The sequence below is a fragment of the Leopardus geoffroyi genome, chromosome E3 (genome assembly GCF_018350155.1).
Source record: "Leopardus geoffroyi isolate Oge1 chromosome E3, O.geoffroyi_Oge1_pat1.0, whole genome shotgun sequence".
NCBI classification, from domain to species: domain Eukaryota; kingdom Metazoa; phylum Chordata; class Mammalia; order Carnivora; family Felidae; genus Leopardus; species Leopardus geoffroyi.
In genome coordinates, this window is record NC_059340.1 from 7,786,649 (window position 1) to 7,805,421 (window position 18,773).

At 50.1% G+C, this 18,773-nt stretch overlaps 2 protein-coding genes across 2 annotated transcripts; both read left to right on the forward strand.

Annotated features, from left to right (window-relative positions):
• The first annotated feature begins 1,340 nt into the window (after window positions 1-1,340).
• Window positions 1,341-9,600, forward strand: LOC123589667 (serine-rich adhesin for platelets-like). Its single transcript, XM_045462086.1, has 4 exons — window positions 1,341-1,415; window positions 3,016-9,398; window positions 9,457-9,463; window positions 9,589-9,600. The coding sequence occupies exons 1-4, from the start codon at window positions 1,341-1,343 to the stop codon at window positions 9,598-9,600; spliced, it is 6,477 nt and encodes a 2,158-aa protein (XP_045318042.1).
• On the forward strand, window positions 9,549-17,448 carry MUC12 (mucin 12, cell surface associated). The gene is made up of 10 exons (XM_045462273.1): window positions 9,549-9,784; window positions 9,959-10,086; window positions 10,422-10,486; window positions 13,221-13,372; window positions 13,682-13,756; window positions 13,870-14,032; window positions 14,735-14,896; window positions 15,490-16,791; window positions 17,205-17,293; window positions 17,429-17,448. The coding sequence occupies exons 1-8, from the start codon at window positions 9,601-9,603 to the stop codon at window positions 15,698-15,700; spliced, it is 1,140 nt and encodes a 379-aa protein (XP_045318229.1). The 5' UTR covers window positions 9,549-9,600; the 3' UTR covers window positions 15,701-16,791; window positions 17,205-17,293; window positions 17,429-17,448.
• Window positions 17,449-18,773: the final 1,325 nt, after the last annotated feature.

Consider the following 18,773-nt stretch of genomic DNA (forward strand, 5'->3'; position numbering starts at 1 on the left):
TTTCCAGTAATCATTTACTCATTTACTTCAGAAATGCTCATTGAACACCCGCTGTGGGTCAGGCTGAACAGAAGTGCTCTCTGTGACTGGGGAGATTCTGCTCTGGGGAGGGGTGAGGGTCAGTGGATTGTGCAGGCAGTTCCCTACACAACCACTGAGTTCCAGTTGTGATAAGGCTAGTATGGGACTCTGATAGGCGGCCAATAAATGCCAGCCCTCCCCACCTCTATTCATTCTTTGTGATTCAGTTAGAGACACCACCGTAAACTGCCTTTATGTGTCTTTTCATTGTTTGACTTGTCACAACAAACACAGTCTACTTTTATAACTTAAAGAGTCCAATAAAATTTATAATGCCTAAATCCATGAAACTCTTTTAAAGAATGGGAAAATAGCAGCCCAGATATTACTTTCTTTTTGAAGTCTTTCTTGATAAGAAAGGCATAGGGGCTGTTCCCTCCCTCCTCACACCACCCACCATGGTTGCTCCCACCTCCCTTACATGTGGACCTCCACTACCCCCACATTGCCCTGGGGGGCCAGGAGCCCCAGCGAGGACTGGTTTGGGGGGGCTGAGTGGCTGGCTATCCCCAGCGTCCAGCATGGTTCTGGCAGTCACAAGGAACTTCTCTTTGGATGAGAGCCTGGACAAGGGTGGGGCAGAGCTGAGAAGTGGCTTTCCCAGGGGCACACAAGGTAGAGAGACTGAGGACTGCAGTAGCCTCTAGGTCAGATACAAAGAGGGCTTCAGAGGGGCGAGTGGATGAGGTGCCCTCAGAGGCAGGAGGACAGAGTGGCCAAGGCTCAAGGGAAGGATGAGAGGAAAGAGAAAGCGGCTCTGAGGTCCTATAGCCATGCTTGGGTTTACTCTGAGCCTTGCCACACTCTGCTGTGTGTTGACCAGAGCCCCTGTGTGCTGCCTCTCTCTCTGATCCTCCTTATACCCATGACTCAAGGATGCCCCCCACCTTGGCAGCCTCCCCAGCTCAGGCCCTCTGCTCCCATCATGCTGAATTAGGCAAAGTCTAACTTGGAGGCAAGAGGATTGGGCAAAACAAACATATCTATTGTCTTAAAAATAGCCAAGCAATCTTTTCAATCTTTCTCATTAATGTCAAATTCTAAGTCTTAGCCATTATTACACCTTTGACCTGAACTCATCCACCAGTGACTTGGTAGTGCTCTTCCCGAGATGATGGTCTGCAAAACCAAGGATCCAGAACTGTTGATGTGAATGACCCAACCTGACTAATTGTCCACTCCCCACTTACCCTGGATTCCAGTCCTTGTTCAGTTCCTGGCCCCTCCCTATAACAGGGAGTGAAAATGTGGTATCCGGAATGGCAGAGGGTGGCCCTGCCCTGAAGGTTTCCATGGTCATTTCTGCCAGTGGCAAAGGTCCATCCTCACGAGAGGTGAGAAAGGCACAGTTCCAAGGCATCTTTGGGGAGGGAGGAGGAACTGACAGGAGGGACAAGAGGCTGCTTCTCCTGCCCTTTTGAGGAAGTCCCCTTATACCATCTTGTAGAATTCCTAAGACTCCCTAGCTTTATGGCACTATTGTCACAAAGATTCCTTCCATATTTGATACTACTCATTTCATAGGCAGGACAAAGAGGAGACAGGATTATAGTCCCCCCCTTATGTAGGAGAATAGAGTCTTACACGTGTAATTACATGTTCTAAGTGGCGAAGAGATGTCAGAATGAGACCTCCAGTCCCAGGAGGCATTCCCAGCACTCTTACTATTAGACAACTATAGTTTATTGCATGGGCTGTGGGGCCAGGGAGGAGGAATAGCTCACCTGGGCTACAGGGTGGCCAGGTAAAAGTGATAGAGTGGCTAGCCCTTGAGTAAGTGTGTCTGGAGAGAAGGGACAGGCAGTGGGTGAATTATCCATGGCAATGTGCTTTAGCTTTCCTATTCTTCTTGGGTCTGTGAGAATTGTTAGGATAGAGTACGGGGAGTCTCACATGTAAGAGATGGGGACGAGATTTGTCAGACTAAGTATCAGCCAGATGACTTAAGGTGACTATGTGGTTTGCAAATCACAGAATGCGAGGAGCAAAAGAATGTGCATGGGGCATTTGTGTGCGTACAACTGTCCTTTCAAATTGATGCCAGAGTGCCCAACTAAATAAACATGTCCCAGAGTGCTTAGGGGAGAATATGTAGGCAATTTTGGGCAGAATATACATATTTTTGGAGGGCAAACAGATTTGTCAAAATCCACACCCATACAACTACTAATCCAAATCATAAATCACAATCAACATCCAGATCCTTATCTAGTGATACCTTTCCCTCTAGACAAACTAGTATATTCCAGAAAAGACAAAAGTTCTAGATCACCTTTGGTAAGGTGTCCAAATATATAGGTTCCCTGATACTTCTTATAAGTTGTCCTTCAGTATCATAGGTTGACCAGCTATCTGGAACAGATTGTCACTAAGATCGATTAGTGACAATTGTGAACAGATTGTCACACTCCTGCTGCCTCAGCATAGACAGATTTAGGCCTCACAGAAGGATCTACTCTGCACACAGGTACCCCTGATTTGTCCAAGAGTGCAGTTATCTCAGACAGAACCGTTACTAAAGAGGATGGACTTTCTGCTTCCACATCAAGGACCACTGAATCCTTTACTACAAAGGCTGATCATGTACAAACAACCACATCCTTTGCGGGGGGGTCCACTTCCTACACCTCCCCATCAGAGCTATCCACGTCAACATTTTTCACTAACACCTCCTACAGCACAGATAATGCAAGTCCTGCCTCTGAATCCAGCATCAGTGAGCTCTCTACCCTCACTGTGGTCACTGAACGAACAGACCCAACTCTCACAGGTGACACAACCGTCCACACCTCTGTGTCAGATTCATCTGAGACCACAGTATCACCTGAGGTTTCTCATGTCACAGGCGCTGGGAGTTCTGTAGCTCCACGGAGTCCTGGAGAGGCATCCATCAGCCCAGCTGTCTCAGCACCAACCGCCAATGGTGTCACCCAGATATCCACAGACCACAGCACCATCCCTGATTCCTCTAAACCCACGGACTCATCTGTAACCACCTTTACCAGAGAATATGGAAGTCCTGAGCCCACCTCAAGTCCCAGTGATGCCTTTTCTACTTCCAGTAGTTTTGGCCAAACCACCATGTTCTTTCCAGTGGCTTCCACAGTCTCCTCGACCCTCTCTGATTCATCAAATCCTGCATTTTCACCAGACACCCCCCATACCACTGACAAGGAAAGTCCTTCATCCTCTCTGGGTCCAGGTCCATCACCCACCAGCACTCAGGTCCCTGGACAAACAGGCACGCCTTTCACTAAAGAGACAACTGCCTACATACACATTTCAGATTTATCAACAACACTGACTTCTGGTGAAACGTCCTACACCCAGGATGATGAAGGGACCACGTCCCCTTCGAGTCCTGGCCTGCTGTCTTCCAACCCTGGGATTTCAGGACAGACAAACACAGGCCTGACCGAGGGGCCTTCTGTCTATACAGACACACCTAATGGGTCCAAACCTACCAGTACCCCGGACAGCACAGTTACCAAGGAGGATGGAAGTTCTGCTTCCACATCTGGGCCTGCTGAATCATTTACCACTTCTGGTGTTGATCCACACACAGGCACAACTTTACCTCCAAGATCCCCTCCTTACACCACCACCTCAGAGGTATCTGCACCCACAGTTTCGACTCACTCTTCCTACAGCACGGATGAGGCAAGTGCTACTTCTCAGTCAAGTCCTAGTGATTTATTTACCACCAGTGTGCTCTCTGAACAATCAGCCAGGACTCTCACAGAGAAGCCAACTGTCCACACCATTTCTGATTCATCTGAATCAACAGCTTCTTCCTACAGCCTCAGAACCCCAGGCCTTGGCAGTTCTGCAGCACCCTCGAGTCCTGGAGAATTCTCTTCCAGCCCAGTTGGCTCACGACTGACTGCATCTACAGTCACCCAGCCACCCACAGAGCACAGCACCGTGTCTGATTCTTCTCAACCTCCGGACTCATCAGCAACCACTTATACCAAGGATGATGAAAGTCGTGTGTCTACATCAGGTCCCACTGAATCTTTAACCACAGGGTCTTCCTATAGTACAGGTTCTTCAACCCCGTCAGACCATGAAGGATTTCCCACCGCTTCCCTGACCACTGGACACAGCGCTACAACTTTTACTGGATTGCCCTCTGTCTTTACAACTATGCCTGATTTGTCTGAAACGGCCGTTTCATCTGAAACCTTCTATACCAGTGGTGATGGAAGTGCAATGTCCCCTTCCAATTCTGGCCATCTGTCTAGCACCCTCTCTGCCTCAGCACACACAACCACAGGCCTCGTGAAAGGATCCAGCATGGTTACAGGTACCACTCATTCATCAGAACCTACAGTTATCTCAGAAAGCACTGTTACCAAAGAGGATGGGCTTTCTGCTTCCACATCAAAAACCACTGAATCCTTTCCTACAAAGGATGATCACCAACAAACAACCACATCCATTGCTGGGGGGTCCACTTTCTACCCCCCCTCGGAGCTGTCCACACCAACATTTTCAACAACTCACACCTCCTACAACACAGATAATGCAAGTCCTTCCTCCGAATCCAGCATCAGTGAGCTCTCTACCCTCACTGTGGTCACTGAACGAACAGACCCAACTCTCACAGGTGACACAACCGTCCACACCTCTGTGTCAGATTCATCTGAGACCACAGTATCACCTGAGGTTTCTCATGTCACAGGCGCTGGGAGTTCTGTAGCTCCATGGAGTCCTGGAGAGGCATCCATCAGCCCAGCTGTCTCAGCACCAACCGCCACTGGTGTCACCCAGATATCCACAGACCACAGCACCATCCCTGATTCCTCTAAACCCACGGACTCATCTGTAACCACCTTTACCAGAGAATATGGAAGTCCTGAGCCCACCTCAAGTCCCAGTGATGCCTTTTCTACTTCCAGTAGTTTTGGCCAAACCACCATGTTCTTTCCAGTGGCTTCCACAGTCTCCTCGACCCTCTCTGATTCATCAAATCCTGCATTTTCACCAGACACCCCCCATACCACTGACAAGGAAAGTCCTTCATCCTCTCTGGGTCCAGGTCCATCACCCACCAGCACTCAGGTCTCTGGACAAACAGGCACGCCTTTCACTAAAGAGACAACTGCCTACATACACATTTCAGATTTATCAACAACACCGACTTCTGGTGAAACGTCCTACACCCAGGATGATGAAGGGACCACGTCCCCTTCGAGTCCTGGCCTGCTGTCTTCCAACCCTGGGATTTCAGGACAGACAAACACAGGCCTGACCGAGGGGCCTTCTGTCTATACAGACACACCTAATGGGTCCAAACCTACCAGTACCCCGGGCAGCACAGTTACCAAGGAGGATGGAAGTTCTGCTTCCACATCTGGGCCTGCTGAATCATTTACCACTTCTGGTGTTGATCCACACACAGGCACAACTTTACCTCCAAGATCCCCTCCTTACACCACCACCTCAGAGGTATCTGCACCCACAGTTTCGACTCACTCTTCCTACAGCACGGATGAGGCAAGTGCTACTTCTCAGTCAAGTCCTAGTGATTTATTTACCACCAGTGTGCTCTCTGAACAATCAGCCAGGACTCTCACAGAGAAGCCAACTGTCCACACCATTTCTGATTCATCTGAATCAACAGCTTCTTCCTACAGCCTCAGAACCCCAGGCCTTGGCAGTTCTGCAGCACCCTCGAGTCCTGGAGAATTCTCTTCCAGCCCAGTTGGCTCACGACTGACTGCATCTACAGTCACCCAGCCACCCACAGAGCACAGCACCGTGTCTGATTCTTCTCAACCTCTGGACTCATCAGCAACCACTTATACCAAGGATGATGAAAGTCATGTGTCTACGTCAGGTCCCACTGAATCTTTAACCACCTCTCCTGGTTCTGGACCACCAGCCTCACCCACAGCTATGGAGTCTACATTCTCCACAGGCATCTCAGAGTTGTCAGAATACACAGTGTCTTCCTACAGTACAGATTCTTCAACTCCATCAGACCATGAAGGATTTCCCACCACTTCCCTGACCACTGGACACAGCACTACAACTTTTACTGGATTGCCCTCTGTCTTTACAACTATGCCTGATTTGTCCAAAACAACCATTTCTTCTGAAACCTTCTATACCAGTGGTGATGGAAGTGCTGTGTCCCCTTCCAGTCCTGCCCAGCCTTCTAGCATACTCTCTGCCTCAGCACAGACAACCACAGGGCTCATGGAGGGATCCAGCATGTATACAGGCACCCCCCATTCATCAAAATCTACAGTTATCTCAGACAGCACTGTTAGCAAGGAGGATGGACTTTCTGCTTCCACATCAAGAACTGCTGAATCCTTTACTACAAATGCTGATCACGGACAAATAACAACATCTTTTGTTATGGGGTCCGCTTTCTCCACCTCCCCCTCAGAGCTATCCACAACAATAGTTTCCACCCAATCTTCCTATCTCACAGATTCCGTTATACCCACAGATCCATTAACAACCATATTTACCAAGGATGATGGAAGTACTAGATCAACACTGAGCTCTAGTGAATCGTTTACCAGTTCTCAAAGTGATGTACAAACAACAGAGTCTTTTACTATGGAATCTGCCGTCTCCACAACTGTCTCCAATATGTCACATCCTACCGTTTCCCTCAGTACCTTCTTGACTACTGGCAAGGGAAGTTCTTCATCTCCTTTTGGTCCTAGTGTATCCTCTACATCCAGTCAGTCATCTGGACCAACAGCCACAACAGTCTCCTTTACAGAAGAGAGAACTCTCTACACAAACATTTCTGATATGTCCACATCAACCATTTCCTCTGAGACTACCTCTGTCCACGATGAAGGAAGTTCTACATCCTCCTCAAGTTCTAACATATCGTCTACCACCCCCACTGTCTCAGCAGAGACAACCACAGGCATCACAGTGAAATCCACTCTCTCTACAGGCACCCCAAATTTATCCAAATCTACAGATACTTTGGCGACTGTTGTTACCAAAGACAATGGTATTTCTTTTTCCTCATTAAATGTCATTGAATCCTCTACGACTTCTGGTGGTGATGCACACTCAAGCACATCTTTTCCTCAAGGATCCACCTTCTATACAATCACCTCAGAGCTGCCCACACCATTATTTTCTACCCATCATTCTTACAGCACAGACAATGCAAGTCCTGCTTCTCCATCAATCCCCAGTGAACTCTCTACTCCCACTTGGATCTCTGAACAAACTACTACAACTCTCACAGAGGAGCCAACAATCCATGCCACCATTTCAGGATCATCTGAATCATCAGTTTCTTTCTACAGCCCCCATCCCACAGGCACTAGGAGTTCTGCTACCCCATGGAGCCTTGGAGAGGCATCTACTAATCCAGCTGTCTCAGGAACAACTGCCAGTATGGTCCCCTTGAAATCCACAGGGCATAGCACAATCTTTGATTTTTCTCAACCCACAGAATCATCTGCAACCACTTTCACCAAAGAGGATAGAAGTTCTATGTCCACATCTATCCCCGGCAAATCTTTTACCACCTCTGGTGGTGATGGACAAATAACTTTTCCTCCAGGATCCACATTCTATACAATAACCTCAAAGGTGTTGACACCAACATTTTCTTCCCACTCTTCCTATAGCACAGACAAAGCAAGTTCTGCTTCCCCATCAAGCCCCAGTGAGCTCTCTAACCAGACTGTACTCTCTGAACAAACCACCATGACTCTTACAGAGGAGTCAACTGTCTACACCAGTGCTTCTGATTTGTCCCAATCTACTGTTTCCTCTGAAACCTCTTTTACCAGATTTGAAGGAAGTTCCTCTTCAGGTCCTGGCCAGCTCTCTACCACCTCTGGTGTCTCACAAGAGACATCCTCAAGCCTAAGTGATGGGTCTACTGTCTATACAGACACCCCTGATTTGTCCAAAACTACAGTAACCTCAGACACCACCCTTTCTAAAGAGAACATAAGTTCTGCTGCTACTTCAAATTCAGGCGAAACTTTTCTCACTACAGGTGGATATCAAGAAACACCCACATCCTTTACTATGGAATCAACTGTCTCCACAATCCTCTCAGATTTATCAAATCCAACAGTTCCACATGGTACCATCTATACTACTGAGAATGCAAGTTCTTCTTCCCCGTCTGGTCCTGGTGAATTAATTTCCAGTACTCTAGTCTCTGGGCAAACACCCACATCCCTTCCTGAAGCATCCACTGTCCACACAACCATAACTGATTTGTCTTACTCCACTGGTTCAGTGGTTACCTCCTCCACCAATGTCAATGGAAGTTTTACTTCCACATCAAGCCCCAGTGAATTATCCACTACCACCTTGGTCTCTGGACAAACAACCACACTTTTCACAGAAAAGCCAACCATCTACACCATTTCTGATTTGTTCAGTTCTACAGTTTCTGTTGACACCTCCTCTACCACTCCTAGTGGGGGTCCTGCACCCTCATCAGGTTCTGGCTTGTTGTCCTCCACTACCATCACAACCATCACTGAGGAATCGAGTGTCTTCACCACTACCACTTATTCCTCTAATACAATGGATTCATCTGATGCCCCCAATACCACTGAAGATCTTAGTGCATTATCTTCATCAAGGCCCATCCATTCCTTTTCACCCCCAGTCTCTGGACAAATGCCCACCACCTTGGGTGAGAATTTCACTCTTTTCATCACCAGCAGTGATTCTGCCAAACCAACGATTTCTACTTCAATCCCCTCTTCCACAGACAGCCCTAGTCCTGCATCCCCATCAGCTCTCACTTTCTCTTCTACAACTAGAGACATCTCCAGACCAATGGCCACCACCCTCAGAGGAGGATCTACTATTTTCCAAAGCAGCACAGGGTCACCAAAGACAACAATATCATCTGACAGCTCCCAAACCACTACCTCTCATGCTTCTTCTTTAGCCTCAGCTCTTCCTAGCTTGTCCTCAAGGCCAGTCTCTGACTCTTCCTCAGCCGTTACAGCTTCCTCTGGTTTTTCTCCTCCTCCGTCCTCCACTTCACATGGCTCTACCCATGCTCCAGTCCTTGGGTTCAGTATGTCTTCAACTCTCCATCCCCTGTTCACTAGCACCCATACAACTGTGATGACGACCCAGTCTTCAGCTATGACACCAAGTAAGTCTTTTTGTACGTCACTCTGTGAACCTCTCCTGTCCATCTTCTCTCATCAACTAATCAGTTTTGACCTCGTTGTGGTCTTGTTTCATCCTTCCTGGGCCTTCTTGTTGTTAAAGCATGTCATCCACATGGGTGGATGTTGTCTTTCTTTTTTCTTTTCTTTTCTTTCCTTTCCTTTCCTTTCCTTTCCTTTTCTTTCCCTTTTCTTTTCTTTTCTTTTCTTTTCTTTTCTTTTCTTTTCCTTGTAGGCCTCTTGTTTTCCTTGCTCATCTTCTTTCATTTCTTGTTTCCATCTTCCCCATTGTCTCTCCTCATTTCCCTCCCCCCCACCTCCCCCGGAGCTTAAGATGGTGGCAGTGGTTCTCATCCTCCTCTTTCAGTACAATGCCTAAATGATGGGACCTGGAATGGGAGATAGTATTTTTTGTCCCTTGGGCTTCCATGGTGACCGCTGTGAATTCTACCCCTTCACAGGCCAGTGCCAGAATGGGACCATCTGGAACGGAAAAGAGTGTGTCTGTGCCCAAGGCTTCTTCGGTTACCAATGCAAGTCCCTTGTGGACTCCTTCTTCCTAGGTAATAAACTTTTCTGAGACCTTCAGATTGTCCCCATATTCCTTAACCACTTAAATAGGAGGGTAACATTGAAAGGACTATCTGCTACCACTGCCTCATTGTGCAGGTAGAGGAGAAAATATGACCTTTGCCTGGGTCTAAATGTCTCATGTATAATCTGATCTGTTCCCACAGAAATCCCAGAAATAATCAATGCCACTTTAGGTGTGACAGTGAAAGTGACTAACAAGAATTTCACAAAAGATCTGAATAACATATCCTCCCCAGACTACTGGAATTTCACTCAACTATTCAAGAGTCAGGTAAGAGTAGGGAAATCTCAGATCCCCCAAAGTGGATGTCCAATGTTATTGGGATACAGGGGCTCATTCTGACTGACTTTGGAGTTTCTCAGCTCATAGATCCCTTCAGTCTTCCCAAGTCCTGAGAGGGGGGCCTCTGAGAGCCCCTTTCTTGAACACCACCTCACCCACATCCTGGAGGAGGTAGCATCCTTATGCCTTCCTTTCCTTCTTTCCTATGGGTTAATCCATGAGTTCCCTGTGGGAAGGGGGCCCTGGGGCTGCCTCTGAGACAGGGAACAGGGGCTGCTGCATCCTCCATTCGTGTATGAACTTGGCTGCCTCATTTCTTTCAGATGGATAAAGCTTACATGGGCAAAGACTTTCCCCAGTACAGAGGCGTGATCATTAGGAGACTGTTGTGAGTATGTGAGGGGTGCAGGAAGCCCCTTCTCTCTGCTTTCTTGTCTTCTCCTGTCTTGAATGAGTATCAGTACCTGGCTGGACCAGAGGGGCCCCCAGCCCACGGGCAACACCAGAAGGCTCTGAACCATTCATTTATACATTCATTCATCCTTCATCAATTCTGCAAACTTGTATTGAAAGCCTACACTGTGTTAGGTGCAGGGAATACAGTGGTCCTTGTCTTCATGGAGTAAAGAGTGGCAGAACACAGCAAAATGGCTGTGCAATCTGGTTAGAGTTAATGGTAAGAGACACACAGGGTGCAATGGGAGAGGTCTCAAATGCAAGCTGGGTGAGGTGGAGGGAAATCTTTCTGGAAGAAGTGACAGCTTTAAGCTGAGGCTTAAAGCATGAAGAGGAATGAGCCAGGTAAAGGGAATTGATGAAGCATGGCTCAGTCTCACCCAGAAGTGAGAGAGAGGAGGGCAGATTCCAGGAACATAAAGAATAGTTACTGCTTGAGGGCAAAAGGGTCATGGTGGGAGAGGAGGTGGAAAGATGACCCATACCAAGTTACTTAGTCTTTAAGTATCAGCAGTTTTGGCCCACGTGGGAAAATATCTGATTGGCACTGCAGACAGCTCAGTCTGACTGCAGGACTGAGAATGGGTGGACAGGGGATGGAGATTAGAGTGGCCTGGATCAGAGAGGTGACAGTGCAGAAGAAAAATAGTCTAGTGTGAAAGATCTTTAAGAAGCAGGACCAGCAAATCATGAGGATTTGATGGGTGTTTGGAGAGGAGGAATGACACCAGATTTCTGGGCTGCTGGCAATGTAGAGTGCCTTTGATGAGATGAGGAAGGTAAGGAGGAGGAGGATGGGGAAGAAGATGAAGAGTGGGCTATGTGGAGTCTCAAGTGCCTGGGACCCAGCCACATTGAGTGGTTGAGTAATGGAACAGTGTGTGGTGGATAGAAAGTGTCTGCAGCAGAGACACTGGTGTTGGTTTTCCTGGATAGAAGTTGCTGGAAGCCCTGGGAGTAGACCAGATGGCCTGGGAATCATTATAGCATAGGAGTGAACATTTCTCAGGAAAGAATCATGAGAAGCACCAGCATCTAAGGGATAGACAGGAGAAGCAGAGCCCCCAAAGGAAAGTGGAAAGGAGGAGACAGAAGGGAAGGTGGGAAGGGAGCCTGGAAGGTGTCTTCTCCCAGCAAGGAAAGAGGGAGATCTATACTGTCAAATGCCCATGGGGTTCCATGCCTCAGCATCCTCTACTCCATCTTGACCTCCTGCCCAGGACCAGTGCTTGTTTCAGTCTCCATTTTGGCACAAGTTTTTGTTGTTTTAAGTACTCCTGGCTCCTGCTCCTGACTTCTCTGTCACAATGTCTGTGACTGGTGACAGACCTTGTCTCAAGATCTCTCAGTGCCCCGTTGGCCTTCTAACAAGGAGCTTCTGGGTTGGAATCTTATATTTCTAAAGTGACCTCATGTTTCTTCATTTCTAAGAGCATGCTTGTTTGGTTTTCAAAATAAAATCCAACAGCCTCCATTTAAAAATTTTTTAATTTTAAGTATTTTTTACTGTGGTGAAATGCGCATAACAAAAGGTGGCCATTAATCATTATATTAATCATTTTAAGTGTATGGTTTAATGTCATTAAGTACATTCACATTGTTGTGCAACCAGCATCATGGTCCATCTCCAGAACTTTTCCGTCTTCCCAAACTGAAACTCTGTACCCTTTATTTTATTTTTTTAAGTTTGTTTGTTTGTTTTGAAGGGGGTTAGAGAGAGAGAGAGAGAGAAAGAGAGAGAATCCCAAGCTGGCTCCACGCTATCAGCGCAGAGCCTGACTTGGGGCTGCATCCCACAAACCAAACCATGAGATCATGACCTGAGCCAAAATCAAGAGCCAGATGTCCAACTGACTGAGCCACACAGACACCCAACTCTGTACCTTTTAAACAATAACTCTCGATTCTCCCTCATCCCACCTCAGGCAACCCCCATTCTACTTTCTGTCTCTATGAATTGGATTACTCTAGGGACTTCATATTAGTACTCATGTAAATACTCATACACTATTTGTCCTTTTGTGACTGGCTATTTCACTTAGCACAATGTCCTCAAGGTTCATCCATGTTGCAGCAGGTGTCAAAAATTTCTTCTTTTGTAAGATTGAAAAACATTTCATAGTACTGTGTGCCACATCTTGTTTATCCATTCATCCATCAATGGACACTTCTTAGTTTGCTTCTTTTTAGCTATTGTGAATAATGCTGCTACAAACATGGGTGTATGAATATATCTTCAAATCCCTGCTTTCAATTTTTCGGGATAAATACCCAGAAGTGGAATTGCTGGGTCATATGGTAATTCCATTTTTAATTTTTTGAGGAGCTGCCATACTATTTTCCACAATGGCTACACCATTTGATCCTCCCTCCAACAGTCACAATGGTTCAATTCCACCATGTCTTCACCCAAGAGCTTCCAGTTTTAAGAATGGATTTCACCCAATGGCATTTATTGTGATCACTGATATTTTGGAATCTTAGGTCATTTTACTCTGCAGCTTCCCTCTAGGATGCTAACTGTTGGAGGGAACAGTCTCTGGTCTGTCCTGCCTCTGGGTCACATAGTTAATTGTGTTTCATCACCCTTCTGGCTTTGTGGGCCCCACTTTCTGGGAGGGTGGGCGACATAGGGTGACTGATGAATCACCAACTCCTGGTTTTAGCAATGGCAGTGTTGTGGTGGAACATGACGTCATCATGGAGGCAAACTACACTTCAGAGTTTGAGGAACTATTTGCAAACCTCTCTAAACTCATAAAGGTCAAGATTATGAATGAGACCAAAAGGCTATCTGGTGATTCTGAAGAGTGCAGAGGTAGGCTCTCCTAAAACCCCTTGACGTTGGTGGGGAAAGGGTAGGAATGCCTCAGCCTCCCCTCACCCCATATCTCTCCTCCTTTCTGGAACTCCAGAGACCTCCCTATAGGGATCCAGAAGCCAGGCCCCATTTCCCCAGACTCCAAAGTGCCCCCAACATCTCCCTGTCGTGGGCTCAGATTGTCATCAGTCCTAATGTTTCCATCTGAGCCTGCTTACAGGCCCAGCTGCATCTAGGGATGGGCCATGACCCTAGTAGGGCAGAGGGAAGTGTTTTTGTTCTGTTCTTTCCCACCATGCTTGGCAGCCTCCTCACATCTGTGCTTCAGTGAGGAAGCCACCATCGTGAGCGAGAACGTGATGCTGGGGTTTGACTTGAAGGGTAAGCATCTCTGCAGAGTGGTAGGTGTTGGGGGGACAGGGTGTGGGCAGTAAACATGAGGGCTGGTGGCGCTTTAACCAGGCTGTCTCCCTTCCCCACCCCCCACCCCCCAGAGCAATGCACTCAGAAGGCTGCGAAGGACTATGCCCAGTTCTACTTTGTGGATGAGCTGGATGGGAAGCTGGCCTGTGTGACCAAATGCACCTCGGGGACGAAGTTGCAACTGAACTGTAATGAGGGAGAATGCCAGCTGCAACGCAGTGGCCCCCGCTGCCTGTGAGTGTCTAGCCCCTCTAAGGCCAGTGCCCACTCTCTCTAGTGGTAGGACCACACCCTCCACCATAGTTATGGGTCAGGGGTCAGGGTAGGGGGGACGCAGAAGGAGTTGGGCACAGCTTACAAGACACGTCCTTCCCCACCCATCCCTCTTTCTTCTACTCAGGTGTCCCTTCACCCCCCCCCCCCCACCAGAGGTGGGGTAGGTGCAGGTTATAGATGTGGGCATTCTAGGAGTGAGCAAGCCCCCTCCTGAGAAAGTTCTAGTCACCAATTCCCAAATCTATATCTATAGATCTCTATCTTTCACTTTCCTTTCAATATCCCAGCTACAGTGCCATTATATCACTCCTAGCTATATATAGCTGGGGCATTAAGCTCAGGAGAGCATACATTAAAGCATAAAATATAAACATGGTAACAGGTCAGTCAAGGTGCCAGCTAGAGATTAGATGAGTGGGCACGATGTGTCTGGGACAAGGCATCTGACACTCAGATTCTGAATCCTGTTCTGCAATACTGAATCCCCACCTCCTCTCCCTTAGTCTTGGGGAGCCTCCTAACCCGGGTCCCTCCTAACCAGTGCCTGCCCTTCCTTGGAGGGAGAGCCAGCTTCCTGTGCTTTGGCATTGATTTTTTTCTTTTGCAAGATTGGGTGTGAGGGATGTTGGTGGACTGGCCTGAGCTTGCGTGTGTCTCCAGATGCCCAACCTCGGACACACACTGGTACTGGGGAGAGACGTGTGCATTGAGCACCAGCAAGAGCCTGGTGTACGGGAGTGTGGGGGCCGTGGGAGCACTGCTGGTGGCCATGGTGGTGATCCTGACCGTCTTCCTTGGCCGATCCCAGAGAAAACTGCACAGGTGAGCTTATGGATTTGGGCCCAAGGAAAGGGGGCCACAAGACCCCAAGGCTCTCCTCCTTCCCCTCAGCGTTTGGAAGTCTGCTGGGGACCCAGCCCCACTCAGTTCTGGTTAACAGCACAGGGCAGCCCGCTGATCTGATCTGTTTGGCAGAGAGATGCGACCAAACACTTGTGTCCTGAAATTGGATTATGTGATGACATTACCTGGTGTTATCACTTTGGCTGCCACAGGGCACCCCTGGGGATGAGCTCTCCAGCATTGCTTTCCCAGCAGTAAAATGGGGGGGGGGGGGTGGAATCTACCCTGAGATGGTTGAGAAGCACAGGGCAGAGCACCTCCAGCAGCCAGAGGGGGGTTCCTCTGATTCTGGTCCATTGCTCCCATCTCACCGATAATGGAACTCCTGTGGAAGGGAGGAGGGGGAAGGGCAGGCCTTGGAGATGTTTTGTTTTCTGCCACCACCCTGGGGGCAGGCCCCTCCCTGACCCAGGGCTTGGTAGTGACAGCCCTTTCCAGAAGCCAAAGGTCAGGGCCCTCTAAGCTCCCTCCACCTCCCTGCCACCAGCTGCTCAGGGTGTTTCTGTTGGCAGGCAAGAATACAATTTGTGGCAAGGAGAAGATCTTCCTGGCGGCTTCCAGAACACAGGCATCTGGGAAGGTACTTCTCACCAGAGGCAAGGGTGGGGGCAAAGCTGGTGGGTGGAGATAGGCCGAGAAGGCATCACAGCCAGACACGATGTGGCTGTGGGGGCTGCGTGGGTCCTGCCAGCTGGTTTTACAGGTGCTGTGCCCCTGGGCTAGGCCAGTTTCTCTACAGCCTCCTGACCCCTGAGCCCCCACGTGGTCCTTGCCGACCCTCGTCTTTTCTCTGCTCCTCCCATGCCCACCCTTTCCCTCCCCCATGCCTTTGCAAGTACTGCACCTCTGTCTGGAAGTTTCCCCTTGCTGGGGCTCTGCAAGTCCCAATCCCACTCTGTCTCCCACTCTGGTTCAAACACTTCCTCTCCATGGAGCATCCCGTGTGTTCGGGCTCTTCTGATTCCCAGTTGCCATGGAAAGCCACCATGTCCCGCAAGCCACCATGTCCCATGGTGCAGGGAGATGAAGAATCTCTAGCCACCACCATCCCTGCCCCTGGGCAAGTCCTGCCTTCCCAGTTCCTCCAGACAAACAATGGGGAGGGGCTACAGGTGGTGGAGAGCAGCCGGATCCTGCCCCCAGAGACCACCCCCTGTGAGAGTCTCAGATGTACTCACAGTTGGTGGGAGGACAGGGCCATGCCGAGGGCTCCATGGGCACAGAAATCTGCCCGGTCCGGCCAGGGCAGGGCGGGATCAGAAGACTGCAGAAGCACCCTCACCTGAGCCAGTCTGCAGGCTGGGCAGTGCTGTGGGCTGGTGCATAAGCTGTGTGCTTCCTGCTTCCAGGAACACAGATACCAGTGAGGTCGTGGAGATCTCTGTGGGCCATGATGGAGGGACCCACTGGAGGGGCTTTAAGGGCAGGGAGCCAGACATGCATTTCGAGCAGCTCACTCAGGGTGAATTGAGGGGGGCAGCCCTAAAGTGGGGAGACCAAGGGGATGGCTCTGCTGTAATGTAGGTGAAGGATGATGAGGCTGGGTGGGGACAGGGGGATGGGAGGAGTGGATAGCAGAAGTAATTTAGATGCCAGTGAGCTGGGCCAGGCTTGTTGCTCACAGGCTGGGGAAGGGAGAAGGCCTGGATGGGGGGAGGGACACTGCCTGGTCGGGGCAGAGGCAGCAGGTGGGGGTGCACTGATTACGGGGGCTGGTGAATAGGGGTACAGAGGCATCACCAGCTCTGGCTTATCTGAAGCCTGGGGAGAAGTCTTGGCCAGTGGGTGGCTGGGAGGCGGCAGGAAGAATACAGGTGCGGAAAAGAGCAGAGAGAAGGGCAGGGTCCCTGGGATGACCTTGAAGGAGGCAGAAAGAAGAAATGGTCGTGGAAGTGCCTGGAGAGCCTGGAGCCTGGGGCTTGGAGGCCGAGGAGTGGGGGATGTGCAGGACTGGGAAAATGGCAGCTGAAAGCCCACTCCAAGAGAAGATTCTGGGCACTGCTGGTTTCTGCTTGCTGTGGTTCCCGTGGCCGTGAGGCAGTGTGTGCCGGTGACCCTCGAGCAGGGCCTTCCTCCTGTTCCACCCTCGCCCAGGTCACCCCTGAGCCTGCCCGTGGCCATGACTTTTGACCCTAGGCGTGTCAGGGGGCTGTGTTTCTCTCTTGTCTTCCTGTCACATGGGGCCAGCCCCCCAGGCTCACTCTTAGCCCGGCCCCTTTTTCTGCAGATGAGAATCTGAAGGAAGACAGATTCGCCCTTGAAAACATCTACAGCCATTTCCAGCCCTCTCTGGAGAACGTTGACCCTACTACAGAGGTGACTCAGGGGTCTGTCCCCAGCCCTGCCATCCACCACCCTGGGCTGCCTGGGGGGTGGTGGGCACCCTTGGTCTAGAGGCAGGTAACTTCCATTGGAGCCTCCTGGGCCTCACCTCCTCTCTCCCGCCCCCAGCTCAACATCCAGAGGCCCAGGGTCCTGACAACTGCTCAGTGAGTGAGACAAGAGGCTCCCACCGCTCATCCAGATTTGGACAAGACAGCAGATAGAGCCCACGACAGCGCTACTCCCCACCTCCCCTGTTGGTCCAAAGGAAACTGACATCGGGGCCTGAGGTGGACCGACTCAGAGCTGGTGGGCTTGGTCTGGGCCCTGCTGTGAGCCCCCCTCTGCTTTCTCACACTCTGTCCAGGAGCCCAAGGGCTGCCCAGACACCCCAACATCATTGTTTGCTCCAGAGACGCCCCACTCTGGAATTCCCCCTCCCCCCAATAAAAGAGCTAGGCTTAAAGTAGAGAGCTGTGAGTGGTTTCTTTCCCTCCCCTGCAGGGGCCTGGAGCTCAGGAAGCCCTTCTTGGGGACAGCACTCCTCCCAAGGTTAGATGCCAAATCTGGACATGGGACACCCAGCACTCTCAGCCCCTTCTTGTGACCACATGTAGAACATGGAGCACAGAGCTCCTCGCCTGTCTAGGCCAGGGCAGAATCGGGCCCACCTCTGCCTGAGGTCACTGTGGCAGACGAGCCTGGGGTCAGACCTTGGGGGCCTCAGGCCCAGGGAGTGATGGGTGGGAGCCCACAAAAGGCAAGGAAAGGAGTGAGGACTTGGCTCTGTTGACCTTGGGGTAGGGCAAGGTCACTCTGCACGGCCGTGGAAACTTGTGCTCACCTGGGAGCTCACAGATAGATCTCAGGGCCCACAGATCCAAGAATGCAGCCATCCTGGAGCTGGGCACTGGCCTAGGTGTGGCCATGACTTGCACCCCATGTTCTGGTGGGGTCATCAGGGTCAGTAATGAAAGCTCGAGAAGAAGAGAGGGGGAGTCACCTTACCAGGGGGCTGGAGGGGAATGACGGGCACCCTTCTCCTCTCAGGTTCAGGCCCAGCCTCTTCTCCAAGGGTGGGAACCTCCCTCCAAGGGTCTTCTCAGTTCTCCCAGGCTGCTTCAGGGCCCTGTGCCTGCCCCTCTACCTGGGTGACAAACCTGGTGGCCTGTGTGCCTGCGTGCTGCCTGGCAAGGGAGGGGCTCCCCTCCCTCTGCCCTTTGGCCTGAAATAAAATCCGCACCCCCAGTCAGGATAGAAGCTCACACACTGACTCAGGTGGGCTGGCCTCAGCTTTCCAGTGTCTCAGGGATCAAAGGGCTCTGGGGCCCATTTATTACTGGGGTTCTTTGGCTGACACTCATTTTGCGCATTCCTGAGAGGGTGAATGGCGGGTGCGCTGCCCTCCGAGCTCCAATGTCAAGACTGGTGACCATGATGCTCTGCCTGTTGCCCCTTGTCCTTCAGCTCCTGT